Consider the following 24,480-nt stretch of genomic DNA (forward strand, 5'->3'; position numbering starts at 1 on the left):
ACTGCTGGGGATGGCATGGGATGGATGGCTCCGAGCTGTGGGGATGGCATGGGATGGATGGCACTGAGCACTGGGGATGCCATGGGATGGATGGCACCAAGCTCTGGGGATGGCATGGGATGGATGGCACTGAGCACTGGGGATGCCATGGGATGGATGGCACTGAGCTGTGGGGATGCCATGGGATGGATGGCACCGAGCTCTGGGGATGCCATGGGATGGATGGCACCGAGCACTGGGGATGCCATGGGATGGATGGCACCGAGCTCTGGGGATGCCATGGGATGGATGGCACCGAGCTCTGGGGATGCCATGGGATGGATGGCTCTGAGCTGTGGGGATGCCATGGGATGGATGGCACTGAGCTCTGGGGATGCCATGGGATGGATGGCACTGAGCTCTGGGGATGCCATGGGATGGATGGCTCCGAGGAGGAGCAGCTCAGCCTCCCTGCTCCAAATGCCCTTCCCCAGGAGCTCTCCCTCTCCTCTGGAAATGTGGCAGGGAAGTCACCCTGCTCGGGTTACGTGTCCTATTAGGCAAGAGGGACGCTCAGAGTGGCTGTGCCAGCTCAGCAGGGCCCCGCTCCTCGCAGGGCAGCTTTGGGCAGAGCAGGATGTGCTGCCTGGGCCCCACAGACGTGGGCAACAACTTTCCATTCCTTTTTATCGCTGCCAGGCTGATGGGGAGCGAGCGCATCTCCTGCTGTGTGCAGCACTGCGGGGGAAGGCTGTCCCTGCCCAGCCTGGCCAGGGGAATCCGTGCCAGCGTTTTCCCCAGGGGATGCTGAAGTGGCTGCACTTCAAAGGCTCAGGAAGTGTCCATTTAGCCTTGGGCTCCACCAGCCCACGGTTTAGGGTGAAAGCTGCTTGTGTCAGCAGCTGGAGCTGGGAGGAAACCCGGGCTAAGCTGGAGCTGGCCAGGATTGTAGCCCAAGTCACCCAACCCTTCCTCACTGGTCCCTAGAGCATCCCTAACCACCGCAAAGAGCCCTCAGAAGAAAATCCAGTATGATCATGGGCTTTCATGCTGCACTTGAAGCACCATTTGTGACAATTTGGGCACATCCCTTTCCATCTCCTGAGTTTTGGGGCTGGAGGTTGCTGTGTGCCCTGGGCTGAGCCACTCTGGTTTAGTCAATGCTGCTGCTGTCTCTTTTTTCTTTTTTCTTTTTTCTTTTTTCTTTTTTCTTTTTTCTCTTTTTTCTTTTTTCTTTTTTCTTTTTTCTTTTTTCTTTTTTCTTCTTTTTTTTCTTTTTTTTTTCCTCTTCTCAAAAAGCGCCAAGTTGTATAAAACTCGTACAAAAAGAACTTCCCATCTTAATGCTGGATGAATTATTTAAAAGGGTCTGTTTGCTAATGCGATTGACTTCAACCAACAGCACAGGCTGAGCTGTAATTATGGGAAAACAATCAAATCTCTATCTGGGTTCACACCATACTGGTCTTGCCGCTTTTAGTGTTGCAGCAGAACCTGTTGGGCAGCTTTAGCCAAGCTGAGCCTCCTTTCTGCTGCTGGGGCAAAGAAACGCAAACCAGTAGAACCAGTCAGGCTGCAAGGAAAAAATTAGGGCTTATTGTCTGTGCAAGTTCACCCACACTGCTCACTCCTGCCTCCCGTGTCCCAGATGACCGACTCCTGATCGGGACCCAAACCTCTCCAGGAGCCGAGGGAGAGACACAGGCCCAGGGCTCACAGTGAGTATCGTGCTTGCACTGGTTTTATCTGTCCCCCAGCATCCTGGCAGGGCTGTGTAGCTGGGAAGGGAGCTGGCATGAAGGGAGCCAGGCATGGGGAGCTGCCCAAAATGGGCTCAGCAGAGCCGTGGCAGAGCTGTCACTCGGTGCCGGCACACGGAGCCTGCTCCAGCTCCCATCTGATGGGCACAGGTTGGTGTGCCACAGGTTTGCTTGCTTCTCTGTCCCCTCTGAGGGCTCAAGGAGGACATTTGGGTTTGTGTAGCCGGTGATTTGGGGCAGTGGCAGCTCTGGGGGTCGGTGGGGAGCAGACCTGAGCCTACCTGGGCTGTGCAGCACTGCCCAGCCACGACCCCAGGCTCTCCTCTTAAAAACTCCTCCTCTGGCGTCTTCCACCTCAGCATGAAAGGTAATGGGATATCCCTGCGACCCTCAATGCTGAGAAACAGCATCCAGTTCCACTCAGATGGAGTGAAACAGCTGTGGAGGGTCAGAGCAATTTGTGGGTGTCAGGGTTTGTGTGGGTACCAGGGAGCCCCAGCTGTGTTTGCATCTGGCAAGGGGGGAGCAGAGGCAGGAACAGAAAAGCTTTCTGAGCAAACATCCAGCAGTGTGACAGCCGTGGGGAGCAGAGCTGGGGCCATATGGGATGGGCTGTGGGGCTGTGTGGGATCCAGGACGTGCCCATCCTGGGCAGGCAGCACTGGGTGTGAGTGCTGGGGGCATCACCCCCTTCCACACCTGATCCACCTCCAGGCAGCACCTCAGGCAGCCCTGGCCTGCCCCAAGCCATGCACATGCTGGGCAGTAAATGCTTTAAATGGAGTGGGCAGTCTCCCTACCCACTCTATTTCACACCTTGAACTCATCTCTGTTGCCAAAGCTGAGGAAAAATTTGCTGCTTTTTCCCTCAGTGTCAGCTTCGAGCTGGGTGGTGGTGACCCCTGCTAGCTGGGCCAGGTCCCCTGTGGGACATCCTGACAGGGCCCTCCTGGGCTGTGCAGATCTGTTCCTTCAGGCAGCACAGACATTCAGAGGCTGCAGCTCCCTGGTCTTGCAGCAGCCCCAGGCAGGAGCTGCAGTGCTACCAGGGCTGGCATCCTCCTTCCCTCTTTGCAGCCCAGCAGGAAGGAAGTGGTGGTGGGATTGCTGCCGGGCAGAGATGTGCCCACACACTGCACGGGGCTGTGCTGCTGTGGGTTGAGCTGTCCCCACTGCCCCCTCCTTGTCCCTTCTGCTGGAGCAGTGCCACGATGGGCCATGTCCTGAGATGGCCACAGATGCTCCTCTGGAGGATGCAGGACACTGATGCATTGATTCCAGGCCCAGCCTAGGTGGCCGTGTGTGTCACCAGGCATTTGGGACGTGCAGAGATGCTTCAGTCTGTGAAAATGCCCAGCTCTGTCTGTCCCAGCTGCTGGACAGCACAGCACGGGGCTGAGCTGCCAAGACTCATCCCTGGTGCTCAGCAGGGCTGATCACCCAGGAGGGGTTTGCAGGGCCAGCTCTCCCTAACACATTTCTCCTTTTTTAAATGGTGCTGAAGAGAAAAGCTGATCTTCCCCAAGACTCCATCCTCTGGGGATATCCAGGGCTATCTCCATACCCAGGGCAGAGAGCTCTGGTTTTTCCATTTCCATGTCATTGTCTTGGCTCAGGGTGCCTGTGCACCCTCACACAGCAGCAGCTGAGGTGCCACTTTGTGGAAGTGTGGTTGGGAGGAATCTTTGTGCCCACACAGGACTTGCTTTCCCCTGCAGGACCAGGAATGGTGAATTCCCCATGTCAGGAGCAGCGTGGGCTCTGAGCCATGCTGCTGGGGAGGAGAAGGCAGAGGGACCAAGATGCTCTCCAGGCACCACGAGCAGTGTGATGGGACCACAAGCAGAGGCTGGGTGACACCCACCATCCCTCAGAGATTCCCAGGGTATCTCCCTGCCCCTTTGCCCAGCCAGGGCTCCAGGGGTGGCAGTGGAAGGGTTTGGGATGGGCAGTGCCCACGTGCCTCCAATCCCAACAGGGCCCTGAGCTACTCCTGAGCCTCACCACTCCTCAATTAAAGCGCCCAAAAAACGCGATAATGCCCCATTAGCCACTTCCCAGAGCGTTTTGAGGTGTTAATTGAGGAATGTTTATAGAAGCTGTGGTTACCCCGAGATGCACAGGCAGACAAGTGAATACTTTTAATCATCTTCTGAATCCTCCTGTGGGCACACAGGGCTGCCCACAGATCTGCCCAAAGCCCACCAGGCTCTGGGGAGCACCATGGCATGGCTGGTGGCTCCAAATGTCATTGGTCCTCAAGTGGGGAGGAGAACAAATATTTACTGTCAAACCTCAGCAAAGCAGCAAGAGTGGGAGGACAAAACCTCCCTTCCAGATGGGGCCAGTGCAAGGAGAGACCCCCAGACTGCCCACCCTGCTGTGTGAAAGCCAGTCAGACCCCTGGGTGTGTTCAGGCATTGCAGAGGACCAACAGCTCTGGTTTTAGTGACCCTGCAAGGCCAGGGCAGCCAAGGCTCTGCTGGGAGGAGGGATGAACCTATGGCAAGGAACAACAAGGGGAGGGATGAACCTATGGCAAGGAATAACAAGGGGAGGGATGTCCCTATGGCAAGGAATAACAAGGACTCTTGAGGGGAATAAGGACTCTTAGCAGAAATGAGGAAATGGAAGAAAACTCAAATTGGGGGGTTGGTGATTGCCACAGAAGTTGGAAAAGCAGAAGCTGCCTCCACAGGGCCAGGGTGGTAGGAAGAAATGGAGCTGCTGAGTTTGTGATCACCAGGGCTCTGCTCTATTATGGCAACAGAGACTTTCTGGGCTAGAAGTAAATCAGAGCCCCAGAGGGTGCAGGTTGGGACTTGAGGCTGGAGCAGCACGGTGGAGGGTTTGCTGAAGCTCAGCTCTCCCTGCATGGGACAGGTCTGTGAGCAGGGCCAGCATCCCCTGTGCTGCTGATCCTGCTGGGCTGGCTCGGGGGGCTGTGCCACAAACCCAGAGGGCCATTGGGACAGGCCAGAGCAGTGCTGCAGCCCCACATCAGCCCAAAGGGACCCCCCTGCAGCAGCCAGCAAACGGGCCCTGGGCTGGTGGAGCAGCACGGAGCAGCTGCTCTGCTCTGCTCTGCTCTGCTCTGCTCTGCTCTGCTCTGGGGAGGATTTTCAGGTTGTGCCACGTAGAGGAAGGCAGCAAATCCTCCCCCCTGGAGAGGCAAGAGCCAAGGCTGCTCCTCCTGTCTCACCTGTTGGGAGGTAATTTTGCAATCTGGCACCCACAGCAAACCCAGCACGGTGGAGAGCAGGCACTGGGCTCCATTTCAGGGCAGTCTGTGCCATGTTAAGTCATGCAAATAAATAAATGCCCAGCAAAAAAAAAAAAAAAAAAAAAAAAAAGAAGAATCCCCCAATGTACCAAAAAAGCCTTCTCTAAGCTGCCAAGTGAAGTACACCAGCAAAGAGCATCAGCTCCACACTGGCCTGTGAAATACTCCTGGACTGCAGATTTTCCATGAGTGTTCAGGCAGTTTTTCTGAGTACACACTTGTTTTGTAACTCTAAAATTAGACCAGGAACATAGCAGGGGAGCCAAGGAGAGAAAGTTTGGTTGGTCAGAGCAGCTCTGCCCAGCATTGCCCAGAGAAAGGTGTGTGCCATCAAGCCAGCCTGGATATGAGCAGCTCCAGCACTGCTGGTGGAAATACCTAATCCATTAAGCTTCACTGATCCCACAGTTTCAGAATGTCACTGTCATGCCTTTTCCTCTTTTTCTTTTCTGTTTTTTTTTTTTTTTTTTTTTTTTTTTTTAATGACTTAAGCTCGTTTAGCTAATGAGCTGCTTTATCCTGCTGAAAGGAGACAGGGCTCAGGGTGGGATGTCACACTGTGAGTGTGACAGGCAGTGCTGGGGATGCCATTGAGAGGCCAGGAACTCCCTGGGGACCAAGGAATGAGGGTTGGCTGTGCCGTCAGAGCCAGCTGCCCAAACCCACCCCTTCCCCAGCCCCCTCAATGGGACAGAAATAACCTCCCTGCTGCTTCCCCTTCACAACAGGAGCACCCTGTCACTGGTACCCAGGAGATGCTGGGGGCTGCTCCAGCCCTGTGCATGAGAGGAGACACCCAGGGACCCAAATTGGAGCCCTGTCCCACCCTGAGTGAGCATCGAGGGATGCAGAGAGCAGCAAAGCCACAGCAGGTAACAGCAGCTCCCCCCATCTTGGGCTTCCCAAACCCTCCAGGTTTAGGGTTGGATGAGGAGTTTGCCTTTGGTTTCTGCCACTGGGGCTCTGTTTGCAGAGGGCACTGTCACTGTGAAATACTCCCAGCCCTGCTGGGGTGCCCAAGGGCTGCTCCAGCCCTGCCACGGGGCTGCATGCAGCACCAGCAGCTCTACATCACAGTGACAGCTCTGCAAAGGGCTCCAAATGAAATCCCTGTCTCAGGGAGCCAGCTCCACACTCTGGGGCTCTGTGCTCTGGGCTGCAGCAGTAAATCTCCCTCAATAAATCCTCCAGAGCAGGAGCTGCAGCTTCACAGCTTCACCCATCCACAGCGTGAGAGGGAGCAAAGCTGAGCCCTCAGGGAGCCTGTGCTGTCACTGGGGCTGTTCTGCTGCAGGAAAATGCTGAATCCTGGCAAAAGACACCTGGGAGCCACGCTCATGAAGGATCTCTCAGCACAGAGGAGAGCTGAGATCCTCACCAGGTTTGCCGCAGAGTGGCTGTTCCATCTGCAGGCAGAGAGGGGTTCTGGCATCTCAAAAAGCACCAAAACTGGCAGCTTTTCCCTGCTGATTGGATATACAGCAGGTCCCCACTCTGGCATCTCGAAAAGCACCAAAACTGGCAGCTTTTCCCTGCTGATTGGATCTACAGCAGGTCCCCACTCACCTGAGGGCTCAGAGGAACAGAAAATCAGGAGCAAACCCCAATCCTGGTGGCACCACAGCCTCAGCTGTGCATGGAAGTGAAGCTGCTGCCACAGCCCAGCCCCAAATCCTGATCTGCGGGCTCTGCACTGAGTCACAGCTGCAGGGATCCCGCTCCAGCAGCGACACCTGGGCTGCCCCCACACCTCCCTCCACACACCAGCCCAGCCCCACTCCCTGCGCAGAGGCTGGCACAGTCCCAGCCTGGGTGTCACCCTCCCGGGATGGCTGAGCTGAACCCGCGTGCCTCAGAATTCTGGGTTCAGCCCAAGGAGATGCCAGCCCTGGGGACAGGGCTGAACCCTTGGTACAAGGTGGGCAGGAGCTGGTCCAGCAGCAGCAAGGGCAACAGGAGCACATGCAGCCACCAGCTGTAATCCCTTCCCAGCTTACAGCACTGGGGAATGCAGTGGGAATCAGTGCCTGCAGAGCCTTCCCAGCTGGCACTTGAGGTGTCAGCCCTGTGATGGTTTGATCTCAGCCCTGGGGAGGTGCTTTGCCCAGGGCAGAGTCTCATTTAGGACTCAGTGATCCTGGGAAGTGCATCCCTGTGACCGTGTTCACAGGGGTTCTTGGATGAGGGAAGAGATGAGCATCTGACTCCATGTTTCAGAAGGCTTGATTTATTATTTTATTATATATATTACATGAAAACTGTACTAAAAGAATAGAAGAAAAGGTTTCATCAGAAGGCTAGCTAAACTAAGAATAGAATAGAAAAGAATGATAACAAAGAGTTATGATCAAAGTTATGCCAAAGAATGATCTTCTGTCTCGGACAGAGAGTCCAAGCCAGCTGACTGTGATTGGCCATTAATCACAAACAAACTAACATGAGCTAATCACAGATCTACTTGTTGCATTCCACAGCAGCAGATAACCATGGTTTACATTTTGTTTTTGAGGCTTCTCAGCTTCTCAGGAGGAAAAATCTTAAGGAAATGATTTTTCATGAAAAGATGTCTGCGACACATCCCATTAACACCAGGAGGGTTTTTGCTGTTAGAGCTGCATGTTATTTACCCTGGCTGCTTCTTCACTGTGGCTCTTGAGGCAGAGATCACCTCCCAGACCCATTTCACAGATCCCAAGCTGGACAAGCCACACTGTGCTTTCACTGCTGGCTTCCATCACCCAGGCCTGGCAATGGATGAGTTATGCCCAGGGAGGCAGGAGTGATGAATATTTCCAGTTGTTTCCCCAGAGAATGAGGTCTGCACTCAGTTTGCAGCAGATTTGCTCCAAGCCAGGCAGGGTGGCTCAGGAGGGTTTGTGTTCAGGCACCGCTCCCGACCCAAGCGTGCCGAGCTCGCTGCTGCTGCTTGCTGCCACGTGCCTCATTTCTTTTGAAAATCAGATGCTTTAGGGGAAACTTTCTTCTTCCAGCTCTGCATGCCCACATGTTGCATATGCAGGCGATCTGGCACGTCCCTGCTGCACATGCAGATAAAGGCACGGGCGGGAGCCGGGCTGGGAGAGCTCTGGGACCCAGCACAACCTTCCCGTGGGGATGCAGAGCCTGGGTGCCAGCCCACCCTTCACTGCCCAGCTCCAGGGGGATCTCTTTGGGGTTGAAGGCACCTAACAGGTGCTCTGTTATGATCAGAATTACTCACCGTGACTCAGTAACCCAGAACGATTTGGGGGGAGAAGTCCCCATGAGGAGATGCTGAACACCTTCATGTGGAAGTTCCTCTTTCCCAGTGTGGTTTTGGTGGTTCCAGAGGACCCCATGGATGTGCCCATGACAGCTTCCTGCAGCTCTTGGCTCTGGGCATCACCTCTGGTGGTTTCTCTGTAAAATTGGGTGGAAAAGCTCTGTTGGGTGTCTCCCAAGGGCTGGAGGAGGCTGCAGCCAGTGAGGCCATGCAGGAAGGCTGGGTGATGGCACTGGGAAGCCTGAGTGCTGTGTGCTGCCTCTGTAAAAGCTGTGCCTGGTGCCAGAGGGATGAGGGATGCAAGGGAGCATCCCAGCAGATGAGTCTATCAGGCTCAAGCACCAGATCTGCTGTGAATTTCCCCATCATCAGTCCCCATGTGATCCCAGCACGAGTTCTGCAGTGCCTTCTTTATGCTCAAGAAGATGCCCTGCCCCGCCTCATCCCAGAGAAATGCAATTTAAACAGCTCAACAAGTAGAGGAAAAGCCTGATTTTCCAGCTGGGCTTCTTGCAGTATCTAAGAAATGCTCTTTGCTATGCTCAGCACTGAGGCAGGGTGGACAAAAATGCATCCCATGGTTTAGCAAACAATTTCCCTTCCCAGCTTTGGGCTTTGTCCTTTCCAGAACACCACATGCACCAGGCACATCTCTTTTGTTGGACTTTTTCTTTCTATTTTAGGCTGAAATTTGAAGCAGAAGGACACCCCCACACTGGACACAGCCTGGTGTGTGGCTCAGCCCTGACCATGACCACAGAGAGTTTTGCAGAGTTCCTGAACAAGCTCAAGGAAATCCATGAGAAAGAGGTTCAAGGTAGGCAGACAAAATTTTCTTACCAAAACCTGGCCAAGATCCATTTCTTTGTAAAACCACCTTGATCCCTTTGGTGTCAAATAACCTGAAGGGAGGAGGAGCAGGTGTGGATTAGGGAGATTTGGGGATTAGTGCTGAGCAAGCAGCACCCTTGGGGATGGCTTGGGACATGAGGTCACAGCCTGCCCCTCAGGGGACAACACCCACTGGTGGCACATTTGTACCTCTCGTTGGCATACTGAGGAAGAAGTGACTCTTTGAATGAAGAAGTAACTTGTTCTCTCAGAAGAGAGAGGACTTTCCTGCTCTCCATGCTGTGGAAAGGAGGCCATGGAGGTGCTCAGCCCCTGCAGGAATCCCAGGTGCTCCCAGCATTAACCAGGGGGCATTTGGCTCCTCCTGCCCCTGCTGTCATTGTCTGGTGAGCTGGGAGTTTGCAGGGGTGACACTCACACCTGCTGGGCATCTGCTCCATCAGTGGGGATTGCAGTGTGTTTGGATACTGAGGGATCAAAGGGACAGCACAGAGATGCAATAATCTATAAGACAGAAGCAGCAGGAGATGAAGCTCTGCTAAAGAAAACGTTTGAGTCAGGTTGGATAGCTTATTCCTCTAGGGAATAAATTATTTCTCAGGCCATACATTATTAAAATAAAACCCATTAGGTTAAGCAACCAAGTGCCAAACCCAATTGTTTTCCTATTAGAATAATTCCCAGTATCAATATTATGAACAAAACTTCAGCACTTTTGGATGATTCTGGCTTATGAATTCATTCTTCTCTTGTGTAATTTCAAGCCGTGTGAGAGTTAGAGGAAACTGTTGAGCAATTTAAACCACATGTTTACATCTACTTTGCATAAAATGGATTTGACAGGATACAATGTCTGCAGATCCATCAAGGAAAGCCTTTCAGCTGTAAATATTCTCCAAGATGCTTTCCAACCATGAAAGCTATAAAATACTGCCCACCTGGGACATGCAGGCTGTAGAGAGAAATAAGTAGAAACAAAACTAAACCAGACTTTTTGGGTCTGCAAAGGAGATGCAGACTCATTAAATGGTGGGGATACAAAAGGAGCTCACATTCTGTACAACTTTTCCCACTTACAGTAAACTGTGGCTGTGTTTAACACATGCAATGTGTTATTCCTTATCAGAGCTCAGGCTTGTGGATGGGTGAGATTTCTGCAAAGCCATGAACCTTCCTGAAATTCCATCAGTGCTGTTTGCTTCTGAGTGCTGGGGAGTTGGCCCCAAACACCCATGTCTGTGTGTCTGTCCATTATTCCAGGTCTGCACAGCAAGGTGACGGAGCTGACCACAGAGAAGTGCCGGTGAGCGATGCTGGGGCACAGGGGTGGTTACACCACTGCGATTTCAGACTTCTGACCTATTCTCCAACACTGCTGCATTAAAGACCACCATTTGTTCTTCTGGCACTGCCAAATTTTGGCTCCAGGCAGGGTTGGGGTGATCCCAGCCCAGCTCCAGTTTGCCTTCCCACAGGCAGGTGATGCTTGTGCCACCCGGTGCTTTCCCCGTTGGAGAACAATTAGTGGGAGGAATAAACTGGGGTGTCAGGGGTAGGATCCAGGCTCCAACACATTTGTTTCCCCTCCTGCCACACAAGAAAAAGGGCACTGTGAATGAAGGCACGGGTTTTGGGAAGTAATCTAACAACCCTGCTTTTTTTTGTTGTGTTTCTTCAACTAGCGATGCTCAGAGAATTGAAGAGCTGTTTGCTAAAAATCACCAATTAAGGGAACAACAGAAGGTCCTGAAAGAAAATGTAAAGGTGTTAGAAAACAGGTAAGATTTTTTTTTAATTAAGGTGCTGCTGAGTGGCAGCGACTGCACAGTCCTGGGGGAAAGTTTGGGGTTTGCTGTCTCCCCAGGACTGGGATGCAGCACATGAACCTCTATTTTTCCCATACTCGCCTGCTGGGAGAGCTGGAGGAGTCTGGGCAGGTGCATAGGAGCTTTCCTAAGCTGGTGTGGTGGGGCTGGAGGGGTGCAAAGGCCAGTGCTGGGCTGTGGGGGTGATTCTCAGCGATGGTCTGGGTGTTCACCCTTCCCCATGGGCAGGGCAGGAACTTATTTCTCTCGTGTGGTAACAAGCTGTGGGGTTTCCTTCCTGCAGGCTGCGAGCTGGCCTTTGTGACAGATGCATGGTCACCCAGGAGCTGGCCAAAAAGAAGCAGAATGAGTATGAGACCTCTCACTTCCAGAGCCTGCAGCACATCTTCATCCTCTGTACGTACTGACATCCGCCGTGAGCTTGGCTCTGGCAGGCTGAGTCTTTGCCAGTCAATCCCTCTCCCAGATATTTGTACGTGGTGAGCAGGAATCTGGGAAGGGCTTGGGGATGGGGAGAAGGGAGGGAGCAAGGAGACATGACGCTTCACACAAATCATCAGAGCTGGGGGTCGCAGCCCTCCACACCTCCAGAAAAATGAGAGATTCCAGGCTGTGTCAGCTGCCTGGGGAAAGGATGCATTGGCACGGCAGAAGCAACACTCTGGCAAAGACAGGAAAGTCACAGCAGCAGCTCAGCATGGGTAAATGAAATCAAGCAACACGTGTGATGGATCTTCTCCTGAGCCCCTGGCACAGCTCCCAGCACTGGGTGTTTTTCCCTGGGGATCTGGCCAGCCCGGGGAGGGTCATGGGGTGAAGGAGATAAGGCATTTAGGAGGGATGGAGAGGTGCCAAGAGCCCGTGGTTTATCTCCCCTGCTGTGGCACTGCTGCCTGAGTGCTGCTTTCGAGCAGGAGCAAGGCAGGGCACCATGCCTGGGAGCCCAGCCATGCTCTCTGTGGCCAGGGCTGGGTGCTCACATCTCCCTCTGGCCTCTGTGTGACCCCCCTGAGACCCCCAGGCCTGCCCCTAACACAGCACCCACTCACCACCCTGCCCTGGTGTTCACAGGGGTTCTGGGATGAGGGAAGAGATGAGAATTTTGACTCTATGTTTCAGAAGGCTGATTTATTATATTATTATAATATTATATTATTATATTATTATATTGTTATATAATTTTATTATTCTTCTATATTCAATATTCTGGAATATATTCTATATTCTATATTCTATATATATAATATATATATTGTTCATATTATTCATATTATTTACATTATATATATTATATATATTATTTATATAATATATATAATATATATAATATATATAATATATAATATATATTATATATTATATATTAGATATATTATTCATATTATATACATATATTAATGATATAATATATTGTATATATTATATGTTATATATTATATATATTATATTAAAAGAAAATTATATATTAGAACTATACTAAAAGACTAGAAGAAAGGATTTCATCAGAAGGCTAGCAAAGAAAGGAATGATAAAATTTTGTGACTGCTTACAGCTTCCACACAGGTGGCTGTCATTGGTCACCAAGTAAAAACAATTTCACATGCTGGGTGAACAATTCTCTGAATTACATTCTAAAGCAGCAAAACATGGAGGAGATGAAGCTTCCCAGCTTCTCAGGAGAAAAGATCTTAGCAAAAGGATTTTCATGAAATATGTCTGTGACAGATGTTCACTGTGCCCAACCCACCACTGCCTCCTCTGGGTCTGGGTTTGGGTCTGGGTCTGGTTTTGGGTCTGGCTCTTCCCCTGAGCTGGGGATCTGCAGGCAGACCCAATCCTGATGAAACCTGAGTCAGAAAGTTGCTCCCCTTCATCCCTTAGCCCCAGCACTTTTACAGAGAGGGAAGGAAATTCAGCATCCCTCCTAGAGTCGGTGCCATTCCCTCCTCCCCTTCCATCATCCCAGCGAGCTGTGAGCAGCATCCTCGCAGCACCTGAACTCACAGCCCCTCCTCTGTCCCTGCAGCCAACGAGACCAATCGCCTGAGGGAGGAGAACAAAACTCTCAAGGAGGAACTGAAGAGGCTCCAGAGCCTGGAGTAAGCACTTTCCTGGTTTCATTCTCTACAAGGGACATTGGCAAGGGCATCCCCAGAGCTGGGCAGGGCAAGGTCCACACTGGGGCATCCTCAGGGGTATTTTAGCACCTAATTCCCATGGGTTCCTGCGTATGTAAGACATGGAAAAATCCCTAAGAGTCTCAAAATCCTTGTTAACCTTTGCTCACTGCCCTGTTCACCATCATCCAGTGATTAATTTTTGGGGAACAAAGATATTTAACCCCCTGGAAACAAAGCCCTGGGCAGCTTGCATGGAGCTCAGCCTGGCATTCCATGGCTTTTCCGTGGCACCAGCTCCCCTCCTGCAGCAGCCAGAGAGGGTCTGCAGGAAGCAGGTGGCTCTGGGGGAAGGACAGTGACACCCAAGGGACAGGGATGGGGTTAAAGAGGGAGAAGGGATCTCCACCAACAGGTTCACAGCCCAGCAGTGCACTGTGCTGGAAGCCAAGTAACCTGCCAGGCTGGCCAATATATACAAATCAGCTCATTCCTCAAGGGTTTAAAGTCCAGAGGAATTAGCACTGAGGGATTAGTTTAGAAATGTGTTTCCTTTGGAGCACGGGAGCACCATCTGCTTAAAGAGAAACTCTGGCTTTTCCTCCCCAGTGCTTCCAGAGCTGTGGCTTGGGCTTGCTGAGCACTGAGTGATTCTGCTCTGCTCTGCTCTCCCCCGAGATGCTGGATAGGAGGATTTCCAGCCAAACATCCACACCTCAGCATCAGAGTCCTGCCAGGGCTCTGTGTGTGTCCCCAAGCCTCAGGCACTCCTTGTGGCACTGAGCATCACCCTCTCCATCCTGGTTTGGTGACAGGGGCAGACACCACATCCCTGTGCTGAACCCTCCCTTCCATCAGGCTGAAAGCCCAGGCAGGGCCAGGTTCCCACAGAGCTTTTGCAACAGCCACAGCTGGGTCCTGCCTTACCCAACCCGACGTTACCCACAACCAAGTGGGGCAATCACACCTCCAAGTGGGGCTGGCATGCTGTCCATGCTCCAGACTGCAGCTGGGCTGCTGATAAGCTGCAGTGGAAGGAGGTGAGGCTGAGGATCTGGAATATCCACATGCACACATAGATAAATACGTGTATTTGTGTATCAGGCTCAGAGCTCTCAGTACAGCGGCTCCAAACCTTTCCTTCTCCTTCATTCATGCTCTTTTCCTTCCAACAGGGACAGGACAAAGACCCCAGGAGTGTCCTCTAGAGAAAGCTGCTCCACACCAAGCTCCCCTTTGACTCTGCTGTCCCCAGTGAGCAGGAATGCCAGCACAGAGAAGGCAGAGCCCAGGGAAGCAGCAGCCCAGCAGGACGTGCCAGAGCTGGAGCTCAGTGAAGGTGGGTGCTGCCGCTCCTGCCACCCTTGAGGGACCTGGGGGTGTCAAAAGTGACTGAGCCATGGTGCAAAACTGCCCTGGGAAAGGGTCTGGAGGGCAAGGACCAAGCTGTTGGCAGCTCAGATGGGCATTGCCACGGGCAGGAAAGCTGATGGGGGGGAAATGCAGGTCAGGGGAGAAACACCCTGCTCTGCATTAGAGCTGAAGAGTGCTTGGTGCCCCCAATGAAAGAAAATTCATGCAGAGACCATGGCATTGCCTTCCTGCCACCCACTCATGCAACAAAAGGCACGTTCAGCCAGGTGCTGGCTTGAGCCAAAAGGTAATTTTGACTCAAAACCTTTACTGAGAGTGGTTGGTAGCAGCCAGTGGCATTCCTGGGAGGCTGCATGGCTCCAGCCCACTCAGGGCAGGGCTGCAGCAGCTCTGGGGGACCATTACAGCAGCTGGTTGTGTCTTTTTTTTTACAGAAAAGCCTCCAGAGAAGCTCCAGAGAAGCTCCCCAAGCAGCAGGACCTCTCCAGGCACTCTCCTCCAAGAAGTCAGCCTTGCAGAAATAGTGAGTTGTCAGAGGTAGCCTGATGTCCTCAGGCCTTTTCCCCACTGCTGTGGCCATCTGAACTGGATCAGACTGGGACAGGGACAGAGTAGGAGGCACTTGGGGGGTGGAACAATCAGCCAGACTTGGGCAGTTTGTCATTTCCAGAGCCTGGCACTCAGTGGTTGCAAGGACAAACACAGAGAGGGTGTCAGCCCAGGGCTGCTGAGTGACATGGTGACACTGGGCACTGGAGATGAGACTGCAGGACCTGGACCTGCTCCTGGGAACTCAAGTCCACACACACGCCCACACAGATACCTCTGTTTTGGCACAGGTTTTGCTTACTCGACCTCCACAAAAAAACTTGAAAGAGCAGGTGAAAAGGGGTTTTGGTAAGGCTGCAGGCAGGCTGTGGGGATAATTAATAGGGATCACAGAAAGGCTTGGTGACATCTCCAGGTGGGCAGGGGAAAGTCAAGTCAGAACATGTGGGGAGCCTTTCATGGCAGCTGATGGAGACAGTGATGTCCTGGCCCAGCAGAATTACACCCACCAGAGCAGTGTGTGCCAGGAGCTTGCAGGAATAAAGCCTTGCATGAGTAAAAAGGCCTGACTATGGGACAAGGAATTTGCAGGGTCTTATCTTGGTTAAGCCACTGAATCATGACTTGAGATGCAAAACTTCCTGTGCTACAAATCAGTGCAGCCAGAAAATGGAGAGTACCTGAAGGGAAAATTTCCTGGAAAATGAATAAAAAACTTGATAGAGGTGTTGCCCAGCACCATATCAAGCAGAGCACACAGGAGCTGCCTGTTTCGTTGTCACTGGTGAGGAGATGTGTCCCAGTTCAGGCAGGCTCCCTCCAGAATGGCTCACCCGGACTTTCTGCCACAGGCATCCCAGAGGATTTCCAACCAGCTGCACGGAACCATTGCCCTGGTGAGAGCTGGCTCCAGACCCTGCCTCCTGGAAAGGAGTCCCTCAGAGGCAGCAGTGTCTCCCCCAGCCAGGAAAGCTCCTCTCCCTCCAGAACGAGAGCACAGCCCCAGCCTGGAGGCGTGAGTACCTGGCAGCCATGGGCTGACCCACTGCAGCACCCTCAGTGGATGCATGGCCAGCATTCACCGTGCCTGCCCTCCTCCCTCCCCAAACCTCCCCCACAGCCTCGGGAAGGGGGGGATATCCCAGTTTACAGCAGTGAAAAATGACTGGAATCCAGCCCAACGAGGTCAGGCTCTCGTTATTCCAGCTCCTCAGACAGACCCACAAAGTGAACCAGGTGTCCCCACATGCAGGCAGGACCGTCCCAGGCAGGCAGCAATTCCTGCTCCTCCTCCTTATCTATTCTAATGGGCTTTCCTGCAGGGCTCAGCACTTCCCAGGCTAATCCTCCCCATGATTTCAGGAGCACAGAGCAAGGCCAGGGAGTTCACCTGCAGACAGAGAGTTCCCCAGAGTGTGAGTAGCTCTGCAGAGCACGCCTGGGAACAGCTTGCACTCATGGAAGCTGCCAAATAACCAGCAGCAGCAGGGACTGGGTATGCAGGGCAGGTTCCTGCACTGCCCCAACCTTCCTAGGATAGCTGTAAGAGTTTCCCATTGAGTGGGATTAGGGGAGGGTGGGCTGTCCCTCTGTCCTGGGGGTCTTCAGGCGCTAAGAAAGCCCAGGGGGTTAGTAAGGATGTTGCTGGCTGTAAGACTTTATTCAAAAAGTGACTTCTCAGCAGCAGTGCTGATGTGAGAGGTCACTTACCTTACCCTAACACAACCCCTTGCCTTGAGCTGCCATGGCCTGGGGACGGGGAATTGCTGCTGGATGGTGAGATGGGAATGGCTTCCCATGCTGCGTGGGATGGGAATGGCTTCCCATGCTGCGTGGGATGGGAATGGCTTCCTACTGCTGGCTGCCTGATGCCCCTGGCCACCAGGACCCTCCTCCCCAGCACAGACCCCAAACACAAACATGGTGTACTGACCAAGAGCTGCAACAGGGCATGGAAAGAGCAGGAGAGACCACACACATCCCTGCACAGCTGGGAAACCACGGGAAAGCTCTGGTGCTAATGTGTAAGGGTTTTTCCTGACATGATCTGTAATGTAAATCTTTTTCCACCCTTTTTTTAGTTATTTAACAGCGAGCAACCCAGACTCCCCCAAGGCTGCTCCATCCTACGAAAACCTGAAACTGAGTGCCCGGAGGGAGCAGCTGTGCCTGCTGCACAAGCACCTGTCCCTGCACCAGCTGGGGCTGGCGGGTCCCTGCGCCCCGGGCGAGCGGGACAGCGGCGCCTTCCCCATGCACCCGCTCAGGAGCAAGGCTGCCGAGGGCAGGACACGCTGCCGGGACCCCTGGGACGAGCAGGCAGCCCTGCTGAAGCTCCCTGCCACCATGGTGTACGTGAGGGACCAGCAGCTGGAGGAGAAGCTGCAGCTGCTGAAGCAGCGGGAGCGGCTGCAGCATCTCCTGCTGCGGCAGTGCCAGCCGGGCCAGCGGGCACACGGTGACACCGAGACACGGCCGGGCCAGCGGGCACACGGTGACACCGAGACACGGCCGGGCCAGAGGGCACACGGTGACACCGAGACACGGCCGCTGTCCCCGTGGCTGGGCATGGCCGTGGGCTGCAAGGAGGAGAGGGTGTTCCTGGAGGATGCTGCGGACGGGAAGGAAGAGGGGTGAGGATTGTTGTTTGATGTCGGCAGAGGGGGGTTATTTACAGACACAAACGAGACGGGGCTACTATAGAAAGTGTCCCGAGCTGTTTATTTTTCAGCATCAGTCTCATTACATGGTTGTGATAATGGGAAGATGCTAGCAGCTCACAATCCAGGCAGCAGGCCAGAAAACTTAATGTTACAACATACTTTATAAGCTTCTTGACCAATCACACAAAGCGAAAGCACATTGACAGTAGTTCTATCCAATCACCACAAGCACAGGTACCTTTGGTTAAAACAATGCTTGCTTATTTCGAATACGATACCCACTCGTAAGCCTCAATGCACTGAGCTCCATTCTTAAGCTTTACCCTTCCTAATATCTTGCTAGATAAACTTTTTGCAGCTTAGAGAGCTATTCAGACAAGCATTAATACACAGGCTATTGTTCTATTTGCCCTTGTTTTTCCTACAGTTTAAATAATTTTTCTGCTGACCTACCTCATGACTGTTGCTTTAGCTCTACTCACAATTCTTGCGGTGTCTGAGGCCTGCCTTTTGCAGCTTTCCCAAAACCCTCTAATTTTATGGATTCCCACATTGTTGACTCTGTTTGTGGCGTTGGAGCTCGTGTGAGGGTTGTCTCGGGGGGCGATTCGGGCTCTTTAGTGGAAGGGTCAGGAAGTGGTCAGGAAGTGGTTAAAACTTTGGGAGTTGGAGATGAGGGTTTGAATCCTTTCTTCCTGAGGTAGGATGGTGGGGTAACTCTACAAGGCGGTTTAGTCTTCAGTCTTTGGCTTACAAGACCGATGTTTTTATCAATTATCAGAGTTAATCACTTTGAGCAGTTTGTTCTCCAGGCAGCTGTGGCGGGGCAGGGAGCGCCCCGAGCCGCGAGCCAGGGGGAAGGAGGCGAGGGACGAGGATGGGGACGCCCCGCTGGACCTGTCCGACCCCAGGCACAGACAGACGGACGGCAGCCCGAGGGACAGCCCCGGGGACAGCCCGGCCGTGCCCGCAGGGGGACACGGGGCACAGCGGGACCGCCTGCGCTGCCCCTACCGCTGGGCACTGCCCGCGGCTGCCAAGGAGGAGGAGGAGGAGGAGGAGGAAGATGCAGCTGTGGTGAGTACAGCTCTTGCTGGCATCCCCTGCATCCCCTGCGCTGCTGCTGGCACCTCTGTGAGCAGCACTGTGGGAGGATGGGTTTGGTGTGTGTGAAGCCAGTTTGCACACGGCAGGGCCGTGGTTGTTCAGCCCTGGCTTCACTCCACACCTTCCTCCAGTGCCCATCCAGGGCTCCATCCATGCCCAAGGGCAGGCGGTGGCTGTGCCCCCTCCCACAGGCTGCTGCAGGGGGTGCTGGGCTCCCTGCAAACACTACAGGAACAGGAGCATCTCTGTGATGCTCGTCCCTGTGGATGTCACTGTCATCAACTGAGGGCTGGGGACAGTCCTCTCCTGCCTGGTGACAGCGGTGTTTGTGTCCCTGTGTCCCACAGCTGAGGCTTTCACGGGCATATCTGACAAACAGCTCCACCCCAGGTGACCCAGAGGCCCCTCCTGAGGCCGGGCTGAGGCGGGATGCCAGCGCACAGAAGGGAGATGCAGGTAAGAAGCCCCAGGCAAATGTGACATTTGAGAAGGCAGGAGTGAAAGGTGAAGGCGTTTCCCAGCCCAGAGCTCTCTGCTGGGCTCTGCACACACCTGCAATCCCACCCTCCAGGCACCAAGTGCTCCCAGCTCCTCTGGGCCTTGGGGGAAATTCAGGTTTCACATTTCTGTCCTTGAGAGCTCCATTTTCTACCCTAGATAAGTCCGAAATTCAGGCTCAGTATAAATGGGGAGAAAGTAATCCTGGTTTTTCTGGAGAAAGGCCCAGTGTCTGTGTCCAACACCCCTGGGGTGTCCTTGGACACTCAGCAGAGAATCTACATGGAATTCTCCAGGAGCTGAGGAGTCAGCATTGGAAAAATGCTCTTAGAAAAACCCACTCCACAATGAGCAGCAACAGGACAAAGTTGCTGCTCCAGCATTACCCACTCCTCTCGGGGAAGAAGCAGCTCAGAATGCCCCAGAAGAGATGGGGAAAATGCAAGAAGTTTGCAGGACTAGCACTGGAAAACCACCCCTGTCTGTCCCCTTGCTCCAAAGCATGTCCTGTGATGACACAGCACAGAGAGCTGAGCACAGAGCCAGGGATGCTGGAACCTGCAGCGGGCAGATCAGGATGGTTTCCCTCCTTCCCTCCTTCCCTCCTTCCCTCCTTCCCTCCTTCCCTCCTTCCTTCCTTCCCTCCTTCCCTCCTTCCCTCCTTCCTTCCTTCCTTCCTTCCTTCCTTCCTTCCTTCCTTCCTTCCTTCCTTCCTTCCTTCCTTCCTTCCTTCCTTCCTTCCTTCCTTCCTTCCTTCCTTCCTTCCTTCCTTCCTTCCTTCCTTCCTTCCTTCCTTCCTTCCTTCCTTCCTTCCTTCCTTCCTTCCTTCCTTCCTTCCTTCCTTCCTTCCTTCCTTCCTTCCTTCCTTCCTTCCTTCCTTCCTTCCTTCCTTCCTTCCTTCCTTCCTTCCGCCACTTCCTTCCTTCCGCCACTTCCTTCCTTCCGCCACTTCCTTCCTTCCGCCACTTCCTTCCTTCCTTCCTTCCTTCCTTCCTTCCTTCCGCCACTTCCTTCCTTCCGCCACTTCCTTCCTTCCGCCACTTCCTTCCTTCCGCCACTTCCTTCCTTCCGCCACTTCCTTCCTTCCTTCCGCCACTTCCTTCCTTCCGCCACTTCCTTCCTTCCTTCCTTCCTTCCTTCCTTCCTTCCTTCCTTCCTTCCTTCCTTCCTTCCTTCCTTCCTTCCTTCCTTCCTTCCTTCCTTCCTTCCTTCCTTCCTTCCTTCCTTCCTTCCTTCCTTCCTTCCTTCCTTCCTTCCTTCCTTCCTTCCTTCCTTCCTTCCTTCCTTCCTTCCTTCCTTCCTTCCTTCCTTCCTTCCTTTCCCCCCACCCTCCACAAGAGCCCTCCCAGGGCTCTCTCCCTGCCTGACCCCCAGGTGCCAGGTCTGTCCAGGCAGGTGGGAGGCAGCAGCCATGGGGATCAGGGTGGGAAGCACGTCTGCTGCTCAGTACCAGCCTTACTGGCTCGGCCAGAAAGTTGAGCTCGCCTGGATTAGTTGGTCTGGGCGTGTCGGAGTGGTTTGGGAACACTCTCCAGAGCAGGATTTTTCACAGTGGAGAAAAAAAAAGAAAAAAAAAAGAAAAAAAAAAAAAAGAAAAAAAAAAAGAGGCCTGTGTGATTTACATGCTAAGGAGATATCATCATGGCAGAAGAATTTCAGCTGATTACATTCAGGGTGTGGGAATACAGGACTTTCTTCAGTTCTCACCTTAAGGTTGACACAAAGCCCGGGAAACAATACACAAATACTTCTGCACCTTCTAGTGAACCTTAACCTGCAGGAGGATAAGGTGAGGATGGGATCAGGCTACAGGGAATAATCCAGGAGTGCCTGGAAGCAGCATCACCTGCTCTCCCACCTCTGCAGGGCCAGCAGGAGGGGGCTGCCCTGCTGAGCTCTATCCTGGCTAGAGCTGGGTGTGATGAGCAATAAGAATTGAGCTTTGGGGGTGCCCCTGCCCCTCAGAATGGGGCACAGCCCTTTGTGCCCACCATGGCCAGCTGAGGTGTGTCACTGTGTGTGCAGACAGGGTGATGCCACCACCACCAGCCTCTGAGATGAGTGTGAGCAGAGTGGGGTGTGTGCAGGCACATGTCTGGGGCTGTGCAGCCCCAGGGGCTGTGCACACTGAAATGCTTTTCCTGGGCAGCATCTCCCCTGCCTTTCCTTCCTCTGCTCCTCAACACACATTCCCTGCCAAGAGCTGCTGACTGAACCAGTAGCAAATGTGGGATTGTCCCTTTTGGCTTCTTCACCCCAAGATGCTTCTCCCCACCAGGGGCTCAAACAGGAAAGTGCAATCTGGGGCTTAAAATACCCCCCAGTTTCCCTCCTGTATGTAGCCACAGATGTTGGGACAGCTCTTGTGACCTTGGTGTAGCAAAGTCCAGTGGACACAGCTTTCCTGGGAGCTGCTTTCCCAACAGAGTCTTGTTGGATCACTCCTAAACATTCATTCCAGGCCATGTAGCTTCCAGTGCCTCTGCTTCACACCACAGTGTATTGCTGAAGCTGCTTTCTGCCTCAGTGGCTCTGTGAGCCTGGGCCAGTGGCTCTGCATCTGCTCATGAGCTTGTCAAGCCTGCCACCAGCCAAAAAAACTTCCTTTTGTGTTTCTTTAGATGACAATGATGCCGAGTCTGGGAAGCAAGAATCCGATGAGCCAGACACAACGGACAGTGAGGTTGGTTGGTTGGTTGGTTTGCTTGTTTGGTTTGTTCTCAGCCATCAGCTCAGGCTGGTGGCTCCCAGAGATATCAGACAGGCTGTCCCAGAAGGCGATGGCTCTTCCTGCACCAGGTGCCAAACCTCATTCCCACCCTGTTGCACAACTTGCTGCTGAGGGGCAGAAGTGCCGCTCTTTCCAGCCAGTCAAGTCTTTATGAGCACTGCATTTGTCATCACTCACAGCAATGGTCACAAAGGTCCCTGGCAAAGCCACCAGCTCCCTGGGAAAGCCAGGCTGGTTTGTAGACTGACTGTTCTTCTCCTTGGTGTAGGAGAAGTATGAAGATGAGATCCAACAAGAAGCTGAGGCTGACGGGAAATACTTTTGCACCAAAGACAAAGTTCACGTGCAGCAGAGGAAGAGAAAAAGAGGACAGGATCCCTGGATAAAAGGTAGGGAGGAGAAGTTCCTTGGGGCATCAGCTCAAGGCTACAACTCCTGCTGCTTCCAGAGGGACTCCTGTGAGAAATGCCCCAGGACAGGGCAGAGGAGGGTTCTCCTCTGAGCCGTGTTTTTGCAGCACTCATAGCTCCAGGCAGAGGAGCCCCAGCTAATGGTTAGCCAGGACAGCGTGGGCAGGGTGGCCAGGAGAGCACCCCAAGCACCTAAGCTAACAGAGCTTAACCCCTTGTGTTTGCTTATCTGGTCAGGGGGGTGGTGACTGGGGAAGGCCAAATTCCCAGGGGTAAGTTATTGACAGTCAGAGAAAGGTTCCTGCCAGCTCTGTTGATCTTCCAGTGTGGCTGTGGAGGTTTCCCTGCTGACAGAGGAATGTGTTGTACCCGTGTTCCCTCCAGGTGAACAAGCAGAAAACTGCTCCTGATAAGGGCAGGGATAAGACAGTTTGTCTGTCAGGCCTCAAAAAATGCTCTGTCAGAAAACCCTGCTGCTCACCACTCTGTCCTGGGGGCAAAAACAGCCAAGTGTTGGCCCAGCCATTAATGTACAGAGGGCTGTTGCTTAAGCCTGAAGGGAGCTTTTTACCAGCCTGGCCTTGAGAGGGCCCTGCTGGCTCAGGGGACAGCAGCACAGCTGGTGACAAGAGGGTTTGCTGTACAAAACCAAACACTTGGAGCAATGGGGAGGAGCACAGCAGTGCTGTGCAGCCCCAGGCAGGCACACACAACCCTCTGGGACTGGATGGGAATGTCCCAAGTGAGGGGTGGGTGCAGCTGGGGCAGCAATGGGGTGATGGAGGGGCAGCTCTCCCAGCATGTGGTATGAGCCATGGACCACACTGGAACAGGGAGAAAGCCACAGAATGCATCTTGCTGCTCTGGGATGCTTCTGCACCAGGTCAGTTCTCTGCCTGTTTCTGCTTCACATTGTTTTGTGTCCAGGAGCACAACAGCCTCCCCTGGATACCCACACATCTCACATGTGAGGGGTTTCTCTCCATCTTTCCTGTGCTCAGCTTTGCTTCCTCCTGTGCTGTCCCTGTTTTGGGATGAGGCCATGCTGACTCCAGAAGTGTAAATCCATTTCTCTGTGGCTAACTCCTGCTGTCACCTGGCTGTTTACAGGATCTAAGAAGTCAATGAGAGGAAAAAAGAAAATCAAAGTGGAGCAATGCCCAGTGGGGATCACAAAGGAGCTGGAGAATTGCTCTGCTTCCCACAATGATCCCTCCAAGGACAGTTAACAGCAGGGCAGGATGGAGCAGCTGCAGACCAAAGGACAGAGCTCAGAGCCCTCAGAATCCCACCCATGCTGGAGAGTGAATCCTGTCATGCTGAGCCAGGCAGTGGGGAATTCATAAGGACTCGTTTGTGAGCAGAGCACCCTGAAAGTCCTCACAATGCCACAGGAGAGGCTGGGCAAGGATGACCCAAGCAGGTGACACCTGGAGCAGCCAGGTCACTGCTGGAGGAGCCCCACAGTCAGCGATCTGTGCCAGAGCAGACCCTCAGGCTGGAGCTGGGAAGAGGAGATGTCTCTTTGGAACCCTCACCCTGCACCAGAACCGTGTTATCCCTGGGATTTCACACTTGGAGAGCAGACCTCCAGAGCCCTCTCCTCATGAAGGATGTCGCAGTGGCTGAGGGGTGGTGACCAAACCAGACACTGCAGAGCCCCATGCACAACCTGCTTCAATTAAATCCCTACCAGGTTTCATACTCACGTGGGTATTGTCTGACCTGGGGAAAGTCCACAGTTTTCTCTTCTAGTTAAATGAGGAGCAAGTACCTGGGCAGACAGGGGGCTGTGTCCCTGAGAGGGCAGGGAGGAGAGCGTGGGAAGGGAGGGTTTGGGTGCTCCCTGTCCCCAGTGTGTTCTGGAAAAGGTCAGTGTGTGACACCCAGCTGCAGCTCACAGCAGAGCACCAGCTCAGCAGCTCACACTGACCTCGGCAGCATTGCTGGGGGCTATTGTTCACGTGGATAAATTGCTTTTTGTAATCTTTCTCTGATGGGATGAGATGGGAAGGGCTGCAGAGAGCATCCCTGCTCACAGCATTGATCCAGGAGCCAGGCTGGGCTGT

General features: G+C 53.3%; 1 protein-coding gene across 1 annotated transcript; it reads left to right on the top strand.

The window, feature by feature from the left end:
* Window positions 1–1,584: 1,584 nt before the first annotated feature.
* Window positions 1,585–24,119, top strand: RBBP8NL (RBBP8 N-terminal like). Its single transcript, XM_063172011.1, has 16 exons — window positions 1,585–1,697; window positions 5,751–5,894; window positions 8,968–9,101; window positions 10,397–10,439; window positions 10,819–10,914; window positions 11,246–11,358; window positions 12,989–13,061; window positions 14,255–14,418; window positions 14,888–14,976; window positions 15,854–16,017; window positions 17,084–17,635; window positions 18,466–18,742; window positions 19,120–19,228; window positions 21,892–21,953; window positions 22,270–22,390; window positions 23,522–24,119. Exons 3-16 carry the CDS (start codon window positions 9,035–9,037, stop codon window positions 23,638–23,640), a joined length of 2,049 nt encoding a protein of 682 aa, XP_063028081.1. The 5' UTR covers window positions 1,585–1,697; window positions 5,751–5,894; window positions 8,968–9,034; the 3' UTR covers window positions 23,641–24,119.
* The last annotated feature ends 361 nt before the right edge of the window (window positions 24,120–24,480 follow it).

Source organism: Melospiza melodia, chromosome 19, assembly GCF_035770615.1.
Source record: "Melospiza melodia melodia isolate bMelMel2 chromosome 19, bMelMel2.pri, whole genome shotgun sequence".
Classification (NCBI taxonomy): domain Eukaryota; kingdom Metazoa; phylum Chordata; class Aves; order Passeriformes; family Passerellidae; genus Melospiza; species Melospiza melodia.

Excerpts from the sequence above, each read along its gene's own strand:
- RBBP8NL (XM_063172011.1), top strand. The coding sequence starts at position 9,035 with ATGACCACAGAGAGTTTTGCAGAGTTCCTGAACAAGCTCAAGGAAATC. Across the intron at positions 9,102-10,396 it reads CCATGAGAAAGAGGTTCAAG|GTCTGCACAGCAAGGTGACG; the intron begins GTAGGCAGACAA and ends CCATTATTCCAG. Across the intron at positions 14,977-15,853 it reads AAGTCAGCCTTGCAGAAATA|GCATCCCAGAGGATTTCCAA; the intron begins GTGAGTTGTCAG and ends TTTCTGCCACAG.